Source organism: Scardinius erythrophthalmus (assembly GCF_964197995.2).
Source record: "Scardinius erythrophthalmus genome assembly, contig: HAP1_SCAFFOLD_401, whole genome shotgun sequence".
NCBI classification, from domain to species: Eukaryota; Metazoa; Chordata; class Actinopteri; order Cypriniformes; family Leuciscidae; genus Scardinius; species Scardinius erythrophthalmus.
Window position 1 is genome coordinate 1 of NW_028296214.1, and position 17755 is coordinate 17755.

The 17755-nt window shown below is 40.2% G+C and overlaps 1 protein-coding gene across 1 annotated transcript; it reads left to right on the forward strand.

Annotated features, from left to right (window-relative positions):
- The first annotated feature begins 3037 nt into the window (after positions 1-3037).
- Positions 3038-16974, forward strand: LOC308686544 (uncharacterized protein). The gene is made up of 8 exons (XM_081394980.1): positions 3038-3148; positions 3498-3809; positions 7477-7791; positions 7965-8267; positions 8426-8716; positions 9941-10264; positions 10553-10609; positions 16812-16974. Exons 1-7 carry the CDS (start codon positions 3091-3093, stop codon positions 10606-10608), a joined length of 1659 nt encoding a protein of 552 aa, XP_081251106.1. The 5' UTR covers positions 3038-3090; the 3' UTR covers position 10609; positions 16812-16974.
- Positions 16975-17755: the final 781 nt, after the last annotated feature.

The window sequence follows — 17755 nt, forward strand, 5'->3', positions numbered from 1 at the left end:
AAATCAAGGACAAAAAGACTCAGTTTTCATCCATAAGCCATCAGACTCCTGAAGAATACATTATGCACTAACTACTTCCCTCCCCATTACCCCATTGAATGTTACCCTGATTGCTGCACAATGCATATTTGTATTTTGTTTATTTTGTGTAAAGGAGACTTACAAAAGTAAGAGTTTTAATGTGTGGGCAAAACCGTGGTTCTACCAGAAAGACTCGGGAGATAAAATGATATAACAAGAGTCAATTTATTAATAGCTCAGCAAGCATAGTCTTTGGCGTAGGCCCCGTCCTTAGCAAGCAATGCGAAGGTAACGGAATCTGCAAATCCCGCCTGAAGATGAAGGCAGGGGCACAGCCGACCCCCTGGAGGTAAAGGAAGGGACCATCCTGGTGGTGGTGGGGAGGATGGAGTGAAAGGACCATCTTGGAGGTGGTTGGGGAGGATGGAGGTAATTGGCGCCGTCAGTATCTGCAAACTCAGACGGATGTAAGTACCATTCTTTTATACTGAGAGTGTTAACACATGATTGGTTAGAAGTGAGTTAATTCATGACGCGCTGATTGAGTCTTCCTGGCAGAACTTAACGCTAAGCTTACATTGTTATGACTGTGCATACTGTATGACAATAAATATATCTTGAATCTTGAATCTTGGTGGGTCACTTCATGCCTAAACCAGGACCCCTGTTGTCATCCGGATAATCAATGGAGAAATGCTTTGAACTGTATGTCCATATGTGTAGATTTTCTAAATGTATCTATGTCTTAACCAATCAGAATCATTCAACCTGAAGTAATGGCCTGTGTTAGAATACAATTGCTGTTGTATTGAGTGAAGCTGACTTCTGCTGATGAAACTGTAAACTATCTTCAGCAAAAAAATTCTTCAGTTTATTGCATCTCTGACTCCTGGTCATTCATCATATATGGTCTTCTGGTCTTAACTGTAAATTCCCCTATACTTAATGGTGGAGAGTGTGCAGGCAATCATTCTCCGGTGACATCCCTGACTAATCAACAAACAAGGAAGATTAGATTTATTTTTTGGTTAGGGTTGTCTGGTTAGAAGAGTTTGAGAGAATTGAGGAAGTGATACTTTGGGTTGCGCTTTTAAGCGGAGTTTAAGACACCAGGACCGAGGTGTAATTGTACACCTGTATGACTACGGGTGTTTAGAGTTTAATCCACTCCGAATAGGCGAGGAAAGACAGTGGGATAGATATCACAGTTCAGACAATCTGAGTGTTTTCAGACATTTTAAAAGTTACTATTTTGGGCTTTTCAGTGAACTGAGGAAGAAAACTTTTCTAAAAATAGAGATACACAGACTGAAGCTGGATCATCAAACTACAGACCAATACTTTTATCAGGCCTTCTTTTTGTCTCACTCAGGTAAATATCAGTTTCAACTGTTTTATTTATTATAGCTTTAAAGATAATCTAAAGAAGTAACTTAATTATCATATGTATTTTTTATTATTATTCTTAAAATGACTAGTAAGCCTACTTTTTACATTTAGAGCTTTTACACTAAAAACACAGGGTTAAAAACAACCCAATTTGGCTTGTTTTTATCCCAGTAAATATTAGGACAGAACCAAGGGCGTAGATTTGGTTTGAACATTGGGGGGGTTGAAGTTTGGGTATGCCTCCTGATATTGTGATCATGCTGTAAATATTGTGGGGGGTTGTAATGCATAGATTTAAATATTGGGGGGGTTATCCCCCCCCCCCCCCACAAACTACGCCCCTGGACAGAACACATGTTGGGCTAATTTTACCCAGCATAATGGGTTGATTATTTTTTTTCTAGAATACTAATTTATTTTATACTTCATACACGAATTAGTGTTTACAGATTAACTTAAATCCTCTAAATCTTTGTAAAATATTCCACACAACCACTGGTTTGCATGTTAACGCCATTTGAATGATATCACGTTACACAGGAACCGCTAACTTCAGATGCTGTGACTGACTCCATAACCTGCCCATAAACTAACACTGAACAGCTCTGAGGACATATTTTATCATCCAAAGTATTATTATTTAATATCTTTCAGAATAAAATCATTTATTTTATGCAAGGATGCAAAAGACTAATTCAACACTTGTTTAGGTTGCATCTCTGTATTCTTTGCGTAAAATTAAATGATTTACAGAACAGTAACGATTTTATATTTAAAATAAAATGCACACAAACCTGTATTTTACCGTTTAAATGCACTAATTCAATGTCACTGAGAACTGCTCTCTCCTGAAGAGGATGCAAAAAGCCCTCGATAAATAACTCAACCGCTGGGTTGTTACAGTTGACCCAGGAGCTGGGTAACACAAAAACTACCAAACACAATATAACCCCCCCCCCCGTAAGCAGGTTCCAGCTCACCACGCCCTTGGTACGAGCTACCACGCATAGTATTGCATCAGTTAGTATAGCTTCAAGTTAGTGTAGATTTATCTGTATTGGCTGTACTGTACAGTGGTTGCATGCACTTGGCCTGGAAGACTGTGAGTTCCCGCCTAGAGCTCAAGTGTGCAACCTGCATTTTACGCGGGATTGCTTCTCCAACGCAAAGGTGGAAATGGGCTTCTCCACACAGCTCGCGCTGAAAAGCGACGCAGTGCCAAGCGCTGCTCCTCCTGAATGGACTCCACCACAGGTGCACGCCCCCCCCCGCTCAGCCCCGCCCTCGGTTCGTCCCCTCTATCTCCGCTGGGGTCTGCCCACTTTTCCAGCATTTTTCAAATATTGCCAGTGGGTGGAGTCAGGCTCTGACCAGGGGTTTAGTTACCCTTTAAACTTTGTTCACTGCTTGTGTGTTTTGCCTTGCTTCAGAGAAGCTGTTTGCTGATCGCCTGAACTTTGCCTTTTCCTGGTTTTGAGTTTTCATTCAGGGCCAGAATTCATTTGAAAATGTAAGATCAGCAAAAGCTTGTTGATTTTCGTGATGTAAAAGAGGATGGACGTGCGAGTGTAAACTGTGTGAGAGGTTACACAACCAGATAAATATCTCAGTTCAGTCTTTCAGATCAATCTGAGTGTTTCAGACATTAAGAGTTACTATCGTGGGCTTTTCAGTGAACCGATGAAGAAAATGTTTCTCAAATTAGTTTTGCTCTGTTTGTGTTTGTGGCGTCTGGATGGTGAGTTTTAAATGTGTTTTTCTGCTTTCAGTTGTTTCTGTCCTGATGTGATAAATTACTGGTTAAATTAGTCAGAAAGGATTAACATTCACTGTTATTCTCGTATAGAAACAAATAATGTGTGATTTTGCTGAGAGAAAACACTTGTTTATTATTTGAGATTAAAGTTTAATGCAGTTATTGATTATATAAAACTGTTTAACTATTTCTCATTTTCATTCCTCATCTTTTGTCTTTGAACTGCTGCAGAATATTAATCACTTCACATTTAAATGATTAAAAGTATTTTAGTGAAGCTTCATCAAACCAACATCAAGTGATTTTAAATCTGAAAAACTCTGTTCTTCAGGAGTGGTTGGTGAGTTTATGTTAGTGAAGGAGCGAGATTCAGTCACTCTAAAATCTGGTCTTACTGAAATGAAGGATGATGATGTGATTCAGTGGAGGTCTGGATATGGAAACACTGTAATAGCTGAAATCAATAAACGGACCGACAGAATCACTGTAAATGATGATGTTCTTGATGGGAGATTCAGAGACAGACTGAAGCTGGACAATCAAACTGGATCTCTGACCATCACAAACACCAGAACTGAACATGGTGGAGTTTATAGACTACAGATCAACAGTGAGACCAAGAGGTTCAGCCTCATTGTCCACAGTGAGTAAACCTTTTGAGTGATACAGTCCCACATTTGGGATTTGGAATGTTCAGTGATGTCACTTAACTGTCAGATTCAAACTCTTCAGACAATTTGAACTGCGGAAAAAAATCTTTTTGCAAATAATATTTTTATAGGACATCCAGATAACCATATGTTCATTACATTCATTCATAACATGCATGCATTCCTATGCATATGAATATGAATCATGTAAATAAACCTATATGTCAATTCTAAACTGCTTTTTTTTGTAGTTTTCTGTAGTTTATAATCTCTTTTTTTTATTGTTGTTTGCAATCATGTATCTAATCATCAAGTCTGCAAAACTGCAAGCACATCATACGCTTTACACTCAGTTTGAAATTGAAAAACTTTTTGCAAAACATGTATATATATATATGTGTGCATATATGTATTTATGAATGTATGTATGTATGTATGTATGTATGTATATGTATATGTATATGTATATGTATGTGTGTGTGTGTGTGTGTGTGTGTGTGTGTGTTTGTGTATATTCTACACATACAAGCCACAATATAGATTGTTTCACAGCAGCTTCACAATAGAAACAAATTCAAAACAAATTCTCCTGTAAAGCTGCTCTAGAAGCCAATAGAGTGATTATTCAGCTCAAGTCACTTCAGTGTTGACTCAGTTTAGTTCAATAACTGTAACATTCATCAATTATGCATACTGTATACATGTACACTGTTAGACCTTACCAGGTTTTTTTACAGTAAAATACTGGCAACACTGTTGCCAGTAATTTACTGTTAATTGTACAGTTATTTACTGTAATCTACAGTATGTTACTGTAAAAATGCACTAAAACTCAAGTTAACTAATTTCACTTGCAGAAACCGACTGCCTTAAATTGACCAACTGTCATTTAAATGTATTAACTAAAATTTATGAAACATTCGTGAGCAAAGTATTACTGTGAACTTAATTCATTTGAAACCACAAAAAAAAAAAAAAAAACTTTTGTAAATAAAGAGATTTCCACTGGACCAACAACTACACAGCCACTGCCTTTTAAATAAAGCCACATGCAGCAAATATCATCAATGTTTGCAGATCTTCTCCTGGACTGAAGCACAGGCTCTACTCTTCAGCACAATGGTGACCCAAAAAACAAGATTTTACAGTAAACTACTGGCAACACTGTTGCCAGTATATACCTGTTTTATAACTTACAGTTTATTACTGTTAAAATACATTCTGTGGGTGTGTCTTTTTATCTTACACTGTTAACCCTTTCAACCCCACAGGGAAATCCACACTGCAAAGAGTAAAAAGTAACATTGACGCAGTGTTGCAGTGAGATAATTAGGTGAATATGTAAGTGATTGTTGAGCATTAGTGATGAACACCTGCTGTTAGAACAGAAAATAGAGAAACACACGAACTACAACTGACTTCCAGCCATTACACATTATTACACTTATTATTAACCAGTATGACTTTATTTCTGTCATACATCTACAGAAGTTGTTGAGATGTTTAATTGAAAATGTTTGGTTTGAAGTTACCATTATAGAGATCAGTGTTTGCTTTAGTTGGGATGCTGATGCTAAAACATTAGCGTTTCTTTTGCTGCTTGAGCTGTGTTTACAGGTCACACTTGTGAACACACACAGTTTATGAATGATTGCAGGTATGATGACAAAATCATCGTATTGCCTGTTCATTCACTAAGGAATTCATTCTCACTCATTCACACTCATTCAGAGTTTAATTCTCAATCAAAAGTGTTACATAAGCACCACTGTGAAACCACAGCAATACATTACAATGACTCATTTTTTTTAACACATCATGCATAAACCAAAAAAACAGAGATATGCTGTCTTTTAGAAACACATCAAAAATTAGCACATGAATCTCAACAATGGTGGCAATTTTTCATGCAGCAGTGCATGCTGGGAGTTTTATATTATCCTGGAACCCAGCATGCATTGCGACATGAAACATTTGATTGTCACCATTATTGAGATTCATGTGCTGATCGTTGATGTCTGTGTGTGTCTAAGTCAAGCAGGAGTTCAACAATGTTTTATACACAATATGATTACGATATTCTTCAGAAGACATGATTACAGAAATATTGATTTCATGCTGTAGATTCACAGATACATGCTAAATATGAAATACCCATAAATTCAAAGAATATATATACAGGAAAGATCAGAGAATCAGACATGTCCAGGATGATTGTGACTTCATCACAAAAGCCAAAAACACCTGATCAAATTTCTACTGACATAATCTTGCCATAACAAATTTGCTTTACTGTTACAGCTGTTACAGCAGCCAGAGAGAGATGAATGGTAAGAAGTTAAGGGACAAGAGACCAACTAAAGCAAAAACTGATCATGGTGACAACAAACCTTATTATTAACTAAATCTCTGTTAATTCTCAACAAGAACTTTTGTACATGTATGAAAGAAATAATCGTAAGCTGGTTTGTAAACTGGTTTCACACTCAGTGTGGCTGGAAGTCAGTTGTAGTTTTTGTGTTTCTCTTTTATCTGTTCTTGTTTGTCTCTCTCCTTCAGTGATTCTGCTTATCAGGTGTTCATCAGTTTCTCATTTCACTCATTTTTTTTTCATTCAAGTGGACTATATTAGTGAACTTGACTATAAAGTGAATGAGGGTATAGGGTGTGATTGTGAAAACAGCCTCTGAGTGTCGACTTTGAGCGCTGTTAATTCACAGTATATTCCTGTAGGCTATTTTTGTTTTCTACAGTATATTACTGTTTTAATGGAAAATGGTATGATATTGTCAGAATTTGGCCTTTTTTTACAGCAAGGGTTAACAGTGTACATGTGACAAACTCCTGTACACTCACTGGACAATGAACAAGCAAAAGACAGTAGTGTAAAGTAGTTTTACATTTTGCACACCTGTGTGTAGTTTGGTGTGTATGCGGCTAATCATTTGATGTTTGTGTGTAGAGTTACTACGCAAAAACACAATTTTTGGAAGAGTTTGATTTTGCAAGAGCTGTCTGATGTGTTGCATGTTGGGTGCGTGTTTTGTGGTTTTGTGTGAGTTTCCAAAAAACTTGAGCCATGGTTTCAGAAATTGTGTGAAAGCAATTTGAAAAACTGTTATACCACCGTCAGTCGCTTAACATTTGTAATATTAATATTAATTTAGCTACTTCTTACCTTTTTTTCAAGTGAAGCATTGCACTGGAATATTTATTGTAAAAGGTGCTGTAAAAGTATTTTGAATTACTTGATTGTTTTTGGCATCTGGTTGGTAAGTTTTAAATGTGTTTTAATAATTAGTTATGACTTGTTTCTGCATCAGATTCACTGTTAGTTTCTCTAAATGTTGGATCTATAAAACACTGAAGCTCAAACAGCATTAGTTTCAGTGTGACGTGATTCTCGTCTGAAGTAAAAGTGTTTTCTGTGTTTGATGTTGTGTGGATCAGACCAACTTCATCAGTAAATGAGTTTTATTCAAAATAATCTCAAAGATACAATTATTAATCTTTGTTTTACAACTTTATTAATCTAAAGTTTTGTAGTTTGGAAATTTATTTCAAATGTAAATTTCAAAGTGTTTATATTAGTAATCCATCATAAAGTTATTTAAAAGTCTATCATTTAAACAAAAGAATCTTGCTGTGTTTGTACTTCAGGAGGGCTTGTTAATGGAGAAAGGTCAGTGTCCATGAAGGAGGGAGATTCAGTCACTCTAAACTATGATCTTACTGAAATAAAGGATGTTTATCTGATTCAGTGGAGGTTTAAATACACTTTAATAGCAGAAATCAATAAACGGGCCGACAGAATCGCTGTACATGATGATGTTCTTGATGGGATATTCAGAGACAGACTGAAGCTGGACAATCAAACTGGATCTCTGACCATCACACATACCACAACTGAACATGCTGGAGGTTATCAACTACTGATCAACTTTATGAGGATATATTTCTATCTCAATGTCATTGGTGAGTAAAAAAAAAACAAAAAAACATTTACACCTGTTTTTTATGACAAATTTTAAATTAATTCATACACGATTTTGATTATTTTTGTTGTTTTAGGATATTTTAAATTTAAGCTATTTAATGTAATAAACCATTTGTGACAAACCCTGTTTCTGTTGTTTTTGATGATACAGTTGAAATTTCAGTGATGGAGGGAGATTCAGTCACTCTAAACTCTGATCTTACTGAAATGAAGGATGCTTATCTGATTCAGTGGTTTGTAAATGAAAACACTTTAATAGCAGAAATCAATAAACGGGTCGACAGAATCACTGTATATGATGATGTTCTTGATGGGAGATTCAGAGACAGACTGAAGCTGGACAATCAAACTGGATCTCTGATCATCACAAACACCACTACTGGACACACTGTTTTTTATTATCTGATTTTTATAAGACAATTGTCATCAAAATCATTCAGAGTTTCTGTCTATGGTGAGATCATTTATCCTGTCCTTCAAATATTCTTCAAATATTGATTTGTTGAATCATTTTATAGTTTGAGATGACAGACCATATAAAACTCACTTAACACTCTGAACCGAATATAAGATGGTTTATTAGATTTGATCATATTTCTGTTTATTTTCCAGCTCGTCTGCCTGTTCCTGTCATCAGCAGAGACTGTTCATCATCTTCATCATCATCATCATCATGTTCATTGGAGTGTTCATCAGTGGTGAATGTGAGTCATGTGACTCTCTCCTGGTACAAAGGAATCAGTGTATTGTCCAGCATCAGTACGTCTGATCTCAGCATCAGTCTCTCTCTACCTCTGGAGGTGGAATATCAGGATAAAAACACCTACAGCTGTGTGCTGAACAATCCCATCAGCAACCAGACCACACATCTGGACATCAACACACTCTGTCACACATGTGCAGGTACGGCAGCACTGATATTAGCGTTTATTTATGGAATATTTTATTCTGATTGGTCAATCGCTGCATTCACATATTTTTTGATAAACGTCATCGTCCATAGCAACACTGTATTTCAGACCACACATTCGGTTTAGGTGCGTCTTTCTCTCTTATCACACCACAGACTTGCGCTCTCTTGATTCATATGTGCCGGTCTATAGACCTTATTCACATCAGTGCCATCTTTGATTTTTAATGGGAATGAAAGCGAGGCTGAGGGATAGACATACTCTTGACATCTCTTCAGTGGGTTGTACTGTTATTTAATGTGTTTGGATTGTTCTGCTAATGAAATACTGCAAAAATATCTTTCCAAGAAGTTTCGGTAGACAAAAAACTCCAGACATACAGCTTTTTACAGCTGATACCATTGAAAACACGGTAAGTCTGTTGCTTCCATACCTGTCATGGCGCTGCTCTGAATAAGGTCTATAGTGGGTGTGGTTTAGTTATTTGGAGAATCTTTAAGCAGTGAAGTGGCCTCTAGATGGGGTCTGGTCATGTGCGATGAAGCACACGGGTAGACGGCATTGTTTTGTCTGATCATTTTTTTGTACGGCCACGATGACGAGACGCAGATGTAAGCACTGATAAGGGAGTCGGCCATTTTAAGTGCTCATAATCAATCACATAATCCTTCCAGTAGTGGCGGGCGCTTTCTAAACACTCTTTGTGAAGCTTTGAAACTTTGTGAATCATTTGTTTTGAACCTGTGATTTGGAGCATGCATCAAACTTCCAAAGTCACATGATTTTAGTAAACGAGGGTTTATTATACGCCATAACTGTTTGTAAATGATTCAAAATTTCAATGTTTCAACAAGGAACTCATGAACCCATGAATGAACCAGCGTCCATATATAATTTTTACCTGATTTATAATCAATTTGAACTGTTCTTTCTATCATTGTTGGTCTCTCTAAATGTTGGTTCTATAAAACACTGAAGCTCAAACAGCATTAGTTTCAGTGTGACGTGATTCTCGTCTGAAGTAAGTGTTTTCTGTGTTTGATGTTGTGTGGAGATCAGACCAACTTCATGAGGAAATCAGAGTTTTATTTAATATGAGATGCAATGATTCATGCCATTTGTGTCTGTTTTGTTGTATATATGTTATTCATTTTAAATTTCAGACTGTTTACTTTAGTGATTTAAAAGTCTTAATCTTTTTCTGTTTGTTCTTCAGGAGTGTTTGGTGATGCAGTGATGTCAGTGTCAGTGATGGAGGGAGATTCTGTTACTCTACAAACTGATCTTACTGAAATACAGAAAGATGAAGAGATACTGTGGACGTTTGGAACTAACGGGCCTCTTATAGCTAAAACCAATGGAGTGAAGAATACGATACCTGATGTTCTTGATGGGAGATTCAGAGACAGACTGAAGCTGGATCATCAAACTGGATCTCTGACCATCACAAACACCAGAACCACAGACTCTGGAGTTTATGAAGTTGAGATCAGCAGCAGCAGCTCAGAGACTAAACACAGATTCAGTGTTACTGTCTATGGTGAGACAGAAATTACACGAAAATAATAATTTCTCATATATTTTACACCGTTATTTCAGAAGTTTTTATAAAACAAACAAACCACTTACTCATTTAAGACCACATACACAATTATTGAATCACTTTCTTTTTACATTATCGTTTTTAATTAGTCTTTCATTTGATAGTTTTAGTATGACATTCACCTCTCTGACAGTGTCATCTTGTTGATTTTGTTTATTAAGCTGATATCTGTCTTTTATTGTAGATCAGACTGACTCATTCACTCTAATGATTGTCTCTTTTTAGCCGCTACAACATCAGACCCACAGATTCCTTCAGGTCCTTCTTCAAGTTCTCCTTGAGGTTCTGCAAACTAGCTCACAAACTTGTTGATCATATTTGGCATTGTGCAGTATATTATGTGTTGTTGAATATGTGTTTTCCAGAGTCACTCTTGTTGGTCTTGAGTTTTAGAATTTCGTAACAAAAGTAAAAGACACAGAGACTCCATTATAGGCCTCACAAATACAAAACAATCATTCAATGCAAGAAACACTGTCTCATATCCCATAATACTGACTCATATCCCAAAATACTCACTGACTCATATCACAAAATACTCACTGACTTATATCCCATAATACTCACTGACTCATATGCCATAATACTCACTGACTCATATCCCAAAATACTCACTGACTTTTATCCCATAATACTCACCGACTCATATCCCAAAATACTCACTGATTCATATCCCATAATACTCACCGACTCATATCCCATAATACTCACTGATTCATATCCCATAATACTCACCGACTCATATCCAATAATACTCTGATTCATATCCCATAATACTCACTAACTAAAATCTGTAATACTCACTGACTCATATCCCAAAACACTCACTGACTTTTATCCCATAATACTCACTGACTCATATCCCATAATACTCACTGACTCATATCCCAAAATACTCACTGACTTTTATCCCATAATACTCACCGACTCATATCCCATAATACTCACCGTCTCATATCCCATAATACTCTGATTCTGTCAGGTTTGGCACAGACGAAACAGACAGAATGGTAAGTTAAATGCTTTAATTTGCAGAATGGATCGGTACAGCGAAACAGGTGAGTAAACAGTGAGTTGAATATCAGATGAAAGCTTAACTGGAATGTAATCGAGTCTCTCTCTCTCTCTTTCTCTTGCAGAGGATGATGAAGGGGTTCCTTAGATGACAGAATGAAGACGGGCTGAGAAGATCGGGATCGTAGGTAGGTATACAGGTAAGTATGGCAGAGAGTCTGTGTCATGTGTAGAAGAGATCAGACAATGACTGAATGTTCGTGGCAGGTATATATAGGTGAACTGATGATGAGGTCCAGGTGACGGTGATTAATAATCAGGTGATAATGAGCGTGTGAATGACTGAGTGGGCGGAATGAGGGAATGAGTGGAAGGAGATGCTGATGAAATCCTGACAGAAATCCTGATGGATCGAACTCTATAGATGGCCTCTTCTTCCACAGGAACGGGAGGAGGAGGCACGTCATCCGAGGGTGAATCTGAGGGAACAGAAGAGACTGGGTCAGTGAAAGGTTTGAGGAGAGAGACATGGAAGGAAGGAGAGATCTTGTACTGAGGTGGAAGGTTGAGTCTGTAGGTTACTTCGTTCAACTGCCTCTGGATGGTGAAAGGTCCAATGAATCGAGGACTCAGCATACGGCAAGTCAGGCGGAGGCGAATGTCCCTCGTCGATAACCATACCTTCTGACCAGGTTGATATTGGGGTGTATCAGCTCGAAGACGATCCGCTTGGACCTTGTGCCTCCGCACTGCCTGTTGTAGATGCACATGAGCTGAGTCCCATACCCCCTCGCTCTGATGGAACCAAAAGTCGACAGCTGGAACCTCCGAGAGCTCACCCGACCAAGGGAAGAGAGGTGGCTGGTATCCGAGGAAGCACTGAAAGGGGGTGAGCCCGGTGGTACGCTGAGTGAGGGAATTCTGGGCGTATTCCGCCCAGGGGAGGTATCGGTTCCAGCTGTCTTGGTACTGGTGGCAATAAGTTTGCAGATAACGTCCAATCTCCTGAATCTTCCGCTCAGTCTGGCCGTTGGTCTGCGGATGATATCCTGATGAGAGGCTGACAGTGACCCCGAGGAGCTTGAAGAAGGCGTGCCACACCCGGGAGATAAATTGGGGTCCCCTGTCCGAAACGATGTCTTCTGTAATGCCGAAATTTCTGAATACGTGATGAAACAATGCTTCAGCTGTTTCTAAAGCCTTAGGTAGACCAGGTAAAGGTATCAGCTTGCAGCCTTTGGAAAATCTATCCACAACGACAAGCACACAGGTAAATCCACCGGATCTAGGAAGGTCAGTCATGAAATCCACTCCGATGTGAGACCAAGGGCGTCTGGGTATAGGTAGTGGCACAAGTTTACCCTCAGGTAGTTTTCTGGGAGTGTTGGTGATGGCGCAGACTGAGCAGCCGCGGACGAACCTGGAGACATCTTCGGAGATGGACGGCCACCAGTACCACTGACTGAGGAGCGAGAGGGTACGCTTGCTACCTGGATGTCCAGAGCCCGGAACCGTGTGAGCAGAGTCCAGAAGGGGAGTACGAAGATGTTGAGGTACGAAAGTACGCCCTTCTGGACCTCCCGGCGGAGCAGGATGGTGAGAATTTTCCTGAGAGATTTGTTGATCGATGTCCCAGAGAATGGGACTGAGGATTAAGGCTGGAGGGAGGATGGTTTCAGTACTGAGATCCTCTGAAGATGAATGATGGAGTCTGGAAAGAGCGTCTGCCTTGCAATTCTTACTTCCTGGACGGTAAGTAACAATGAAGTTGAATCGAGTGAAGAAGAGTGCCCAGCGGGCCTGGCAAGGATTCAATCTTCTTGCCTCACGAAGATATTCCAAGTTGCGATGATCTGTAATTACGCTCTATGGTGTTTTAAGCCCCCAATGGCTCCTTAGAGGCAGCTAACCCTACCCTCAACCTTAAACCTACCCATCCCCTCGCTGCCTGGAAGGCGCTGTTGGGGGCTTAAAACACCAAACACCTGTAATTACCTCAAACTGGTGATTAGCTCCCTCCAGCCAATGTCTCCATTCTTCTAAAGCCAATTTTATGGCTAGCAGTTCCCGGTTTGCGATGTTGTAGTTCTGCTCCGCCGGGGACAGCTTCTTGGAAAAGAAGGCACATAGATGGAGTCTGGGAGGCTCACCCTGCCACTGTGACAGCACCGCTCCAACCCCAGTGGAAGACGCATCGACCTCAACGATGAAGGGAAGTTCAGGATTGGGATGGATAAGGATTGGTGCTGTCGTGAAGACTTCTTTGAGGCGATGGAAGGCTTGGATAGCAGTGGGATTCAAGGACAGAGACTTGGGTCGATTCTTTAATGAAGATGTGAGGGGAGCACTGATGAGACTGTAGTTCTTGATGAATCTTCTGTAGAAATTTGTAAAACCGAGGAATCTTTGAAGTTCTTTGACAGATGTGGGTAATGGCCAGTTTTGGATTGTTTCCACCTTCCTCTGGTCCATCTGGATACCATGCTGATCAATGATGTAACCCAGGAACTGAACAGAGGTGATATGGAACTCACTTCTCCAATTTCAGGTAAAGCTTGTGTTCTCTCAGTTGCTCTAGTACTTGAATGACATGACGGTGGTGTTCAGCAATTGAAGATGAATAGATGAGGATATCGTCAATATAGACAATCACAAAGCGGTTGAGGTACTCACGGAACACCTTGTTCATGTACCCCTGGAAGACCGCTGGAGCGTTTGACAGCCCGAAGAGCATAACCTGATATTCATAATGGCCAGATGGGGTGACGAACGCAGTCTTCCACTCATCTCCATGCCGTATTCAGATCAAGTTATATGCACTCCGAAGGTCAAGTTTAGAAAATATGCGGGCCCCACGCACCTGCTCCAGGGCAGCTGGGACCAGAGGAAGGGGATAACTGTATTTGATGGTTTGAGAGTTGAGATGATGATAATCGATGCAGGGCCTCAAGCCTCCGTCCTTCTTACCCACAAAGAAGAAACTTGAAGCGGCAGGGGAGGTCGATGTGCAGATGAACTGTTGTTGTAAAGCCTCCTCCACATACTCCTCCATGGCCTTCTGCTCCGGGATGGACAGTGGATAGATACGACCCTTAGGTAAAGTGGCTCCAGGTAGCAAGTCGATTGCGCAGTCACATGGCCGATGAGGTGGTAATTTAGTAGCCAGTTTCTTGCTGAAAACATCCTGGTACGCCTGGTACTTCACTGGAATCTCTACTTGATGCTGTACTTCAGGGCTCTCAACCGAAGTGGAACAAACAGGAACTTTGGACCTCTTCTGAGGCGTCGATGATGAAGAAGGTAATTTCTTGATGGATGATAGACAGGACAAATGACAGGACTCTCCCCAACGCAATACTTCACCAGACTTCCAGTGGAGAGTCGGTTGATGTTGAACTAACCAGGGGCGTCCCAGGATGAGCTCAGCGGTGGACTCCTCCAGCACCAAAAAAGACATCTCCTCTGAGTGAAGACAACCAATGCGTAGCGTCAGAGTAGGTGAGCAATGACGAATTCGACCTCGACCCAACGGTTTTCCCTGGATGGTTTGTACATGGAGGTCCTGAGAACTGCGATGTTTGCGGATGTTCAATTTTTGGAGAAGCTGGGTGGAGATGAAATTCCCCGCTGAACCAGAGTCAATAAGGGCTTGCGCTGAGACACAAATACGAGAAGTTAATACATGCACTGTGGTGCGATTTAAAGCTTCAATTTTAGGTGAGACTTGAATTGTGCTTACTGCAGGGCATGGAGGTCGAACAGGGCAAGAGCTGAGAAGATGATTATCAAATGCACAATATAGACAGAGTTTATGAAGAATTCGTCGTTGACGCTGTGAAGCTGGAAGATGGGCGGAGCTGAGATCCATAGGCTCGGGTGCTGGAGGAGTGACTGATGGAACCGTGGGCGGAGAACATACAGTGGGAGTCGGAGAACCACAGGCTGATAGTCTTTGCGAAACTCGAATGGATTTTTGAATTAATTTCTCAATTCCCAAACTGTCGTCGTAAACCACCATCAACTGACGAATGTTAGGATTCAAACCATGACGAAAAGCGGTGATCAATGCTGCCTCATTCCATCCACTGGATGCCGCTAAGGTGCGGAATCGTAAGGAGAAGGTACTCACAGAAGACTGGCCTTGACGAAGATTGTAGAGTTGATCATGTACAGAAAGATCAGCAGCTGTTTGACCGAAAACTTCTTTGAAGTGTTGTATGAAACCGGAGAGGGTTTTGACGACTTCCGAATTCGAATTCCACAGAGATTGTGCCCACTGAAGTGCTTGCCCAGACAGTAGTGAAATGATGAAAGCAACACGAGCTGAATCGTTAATGAATTGATGTTCTTGCATGGAGAAATAAAAAGATACCTGAAGTAGAAACCCACTGCAGTCCTCCGCCTCACCGGAGAATGTCGCTGGTCTGGCCATGGGACACGCTGAAGCAGTGAACGAAGCAACAGGCGCTTGAGGAAGTGAAGCTGAAGAGGTGGGTTGATGAATGGCGATCGGATTGACGGTGAATTCGCCGTGGATTCCGAAGGATTCTGCATGGTGGTCTGATCTTCTGTCAGGTTTGGCACAGACGAAACAGACAGAATGGTAAGTTAAATGCTTTAATTTGCAGAATGGATCGGTACAGCGAAACAGGTGAGTAAACAGTGAGTTGAATATCAGATGAAAGCTTAACTGGAGTGTAATCGAGTCTCTCTCTCTCTCTCTCTCTCTCTCTCTCTCTCTCTCTCTCTTCTCTTGCAGAGGATGATGAAGGGGTTCCTTAGATGACAGAATGAAGAAAGGCTAAGAAGATCGGGATCGTAGGTAGGTATACAGGTAAGTATGGCAGAGAGTCTGTGTCATGTGTAGACGAGATCAGACAATGACTGAATGTTCGTGGCAGGTATATATAGGTGAACTGATGATGAGGTCCAGGTGACGGTGATTAATAATCAGGTGATAATGTGCGTGTGAATGACTGAGTGGGCGGAGTGAGGGAATGAGTGGAAGGAGATGGTGATGGAATCCTGACAGATTCATATCCCATAATACTCACTAACTAAAATCTATAATACTCACTGACTCATATCCCAAAACACTCACTGACTTTTATCCCATAATACTCACGACTCATATCCCAAAATACTCCGACTCATATCACATAATACTCACTGACTCATATCCCATAATACTCACTGACTCATATCCCATAATACTCACTGACTTTTATCCCAAAATACTCACGACTCATATCCTATTATACTCACCGACTCATATCCCATAATACTCACTGACTCATATCCCATAATACTCACCGACTCATATCCCATAATACTCACCGACTCATATCCCATAACACTCACCGACTCATATCCCATAACACTCATCGACTCATATCCCATAATACTCACCGACTCATATCCCATAACACTCACTGTTTTTCTCCTTTGACTCTGTGTGTTTGTGTTACAGGAATCTGAGATGACGGAGGTGATTTACACGTTTCACCACAGAACAATTATTAAACTCTGTGATTCTGTTTCTGAAATGATGATCTGATCACAACAACTGTATATGTCTTTACACTATTACGGTTTCAGATATAATAATATAATAAATATAATCTGATTTGTTGTTTTGTTTTGTCATTTATTTTTCCTCTAAGTGATCTGTGAGTTTATTGTGATCCTGAAAGATAAATACTGTAGATTTCCAAAGTAGGGCTGTAGTACTCGAGTCCGGTCTTGGACTCGAGTCCGGACTCGAGACCGTTTTTCTATGGTCTCGGACTTGTCTCGGACTCGCTGGCATTCGGACTCGGACTTGTCTCGTCTCGGCCACTGGTCTTACCAAATATGGCTTTAGGTTCCGACCGAGTCCAGGTGTCTTTATAATGTTCCCAGTAAGCACACATACGTCGCCGCGATATTAAAACAAAATATTATTGGAGGGCTCTTTATACATTTCGGCTCTTTTTCGTGAGCCGGCTCGTTTGACTCAGCTCACTGAAAAGAGCCGGCTCTTTTGACTCGCAAACGGCTCTTTCTATAGGCTTTATTTTTTAGCAGACTTTTTTTTTCCTGTCCTGGACTCGGTCTTGACTTGGACTCGAACCTTTTTGGACTCGGTCTTGACATGGACTCGAACCTTTTTGGACTCGGTCTTGACTTGGACTCAACTAGTCCTGGTCTTGGACTTGTCTTGGACTCGACAAAGGTGGTCTTGACTACAGCCCAATTCCAAAGACTGTATAACATGCTTTATCCTCCATATGTGTCTGCTTGTGTTTATCAATAAAGTTTTCTCACTTTGAGGTTCAAGAGTCTCTCCATGTTTTATTTTAAAATTACTATATTGATGTATATGTATATTATTTCCTCTTTTGGTAAGTCATTGAAACGCTAACGTGGATTTTG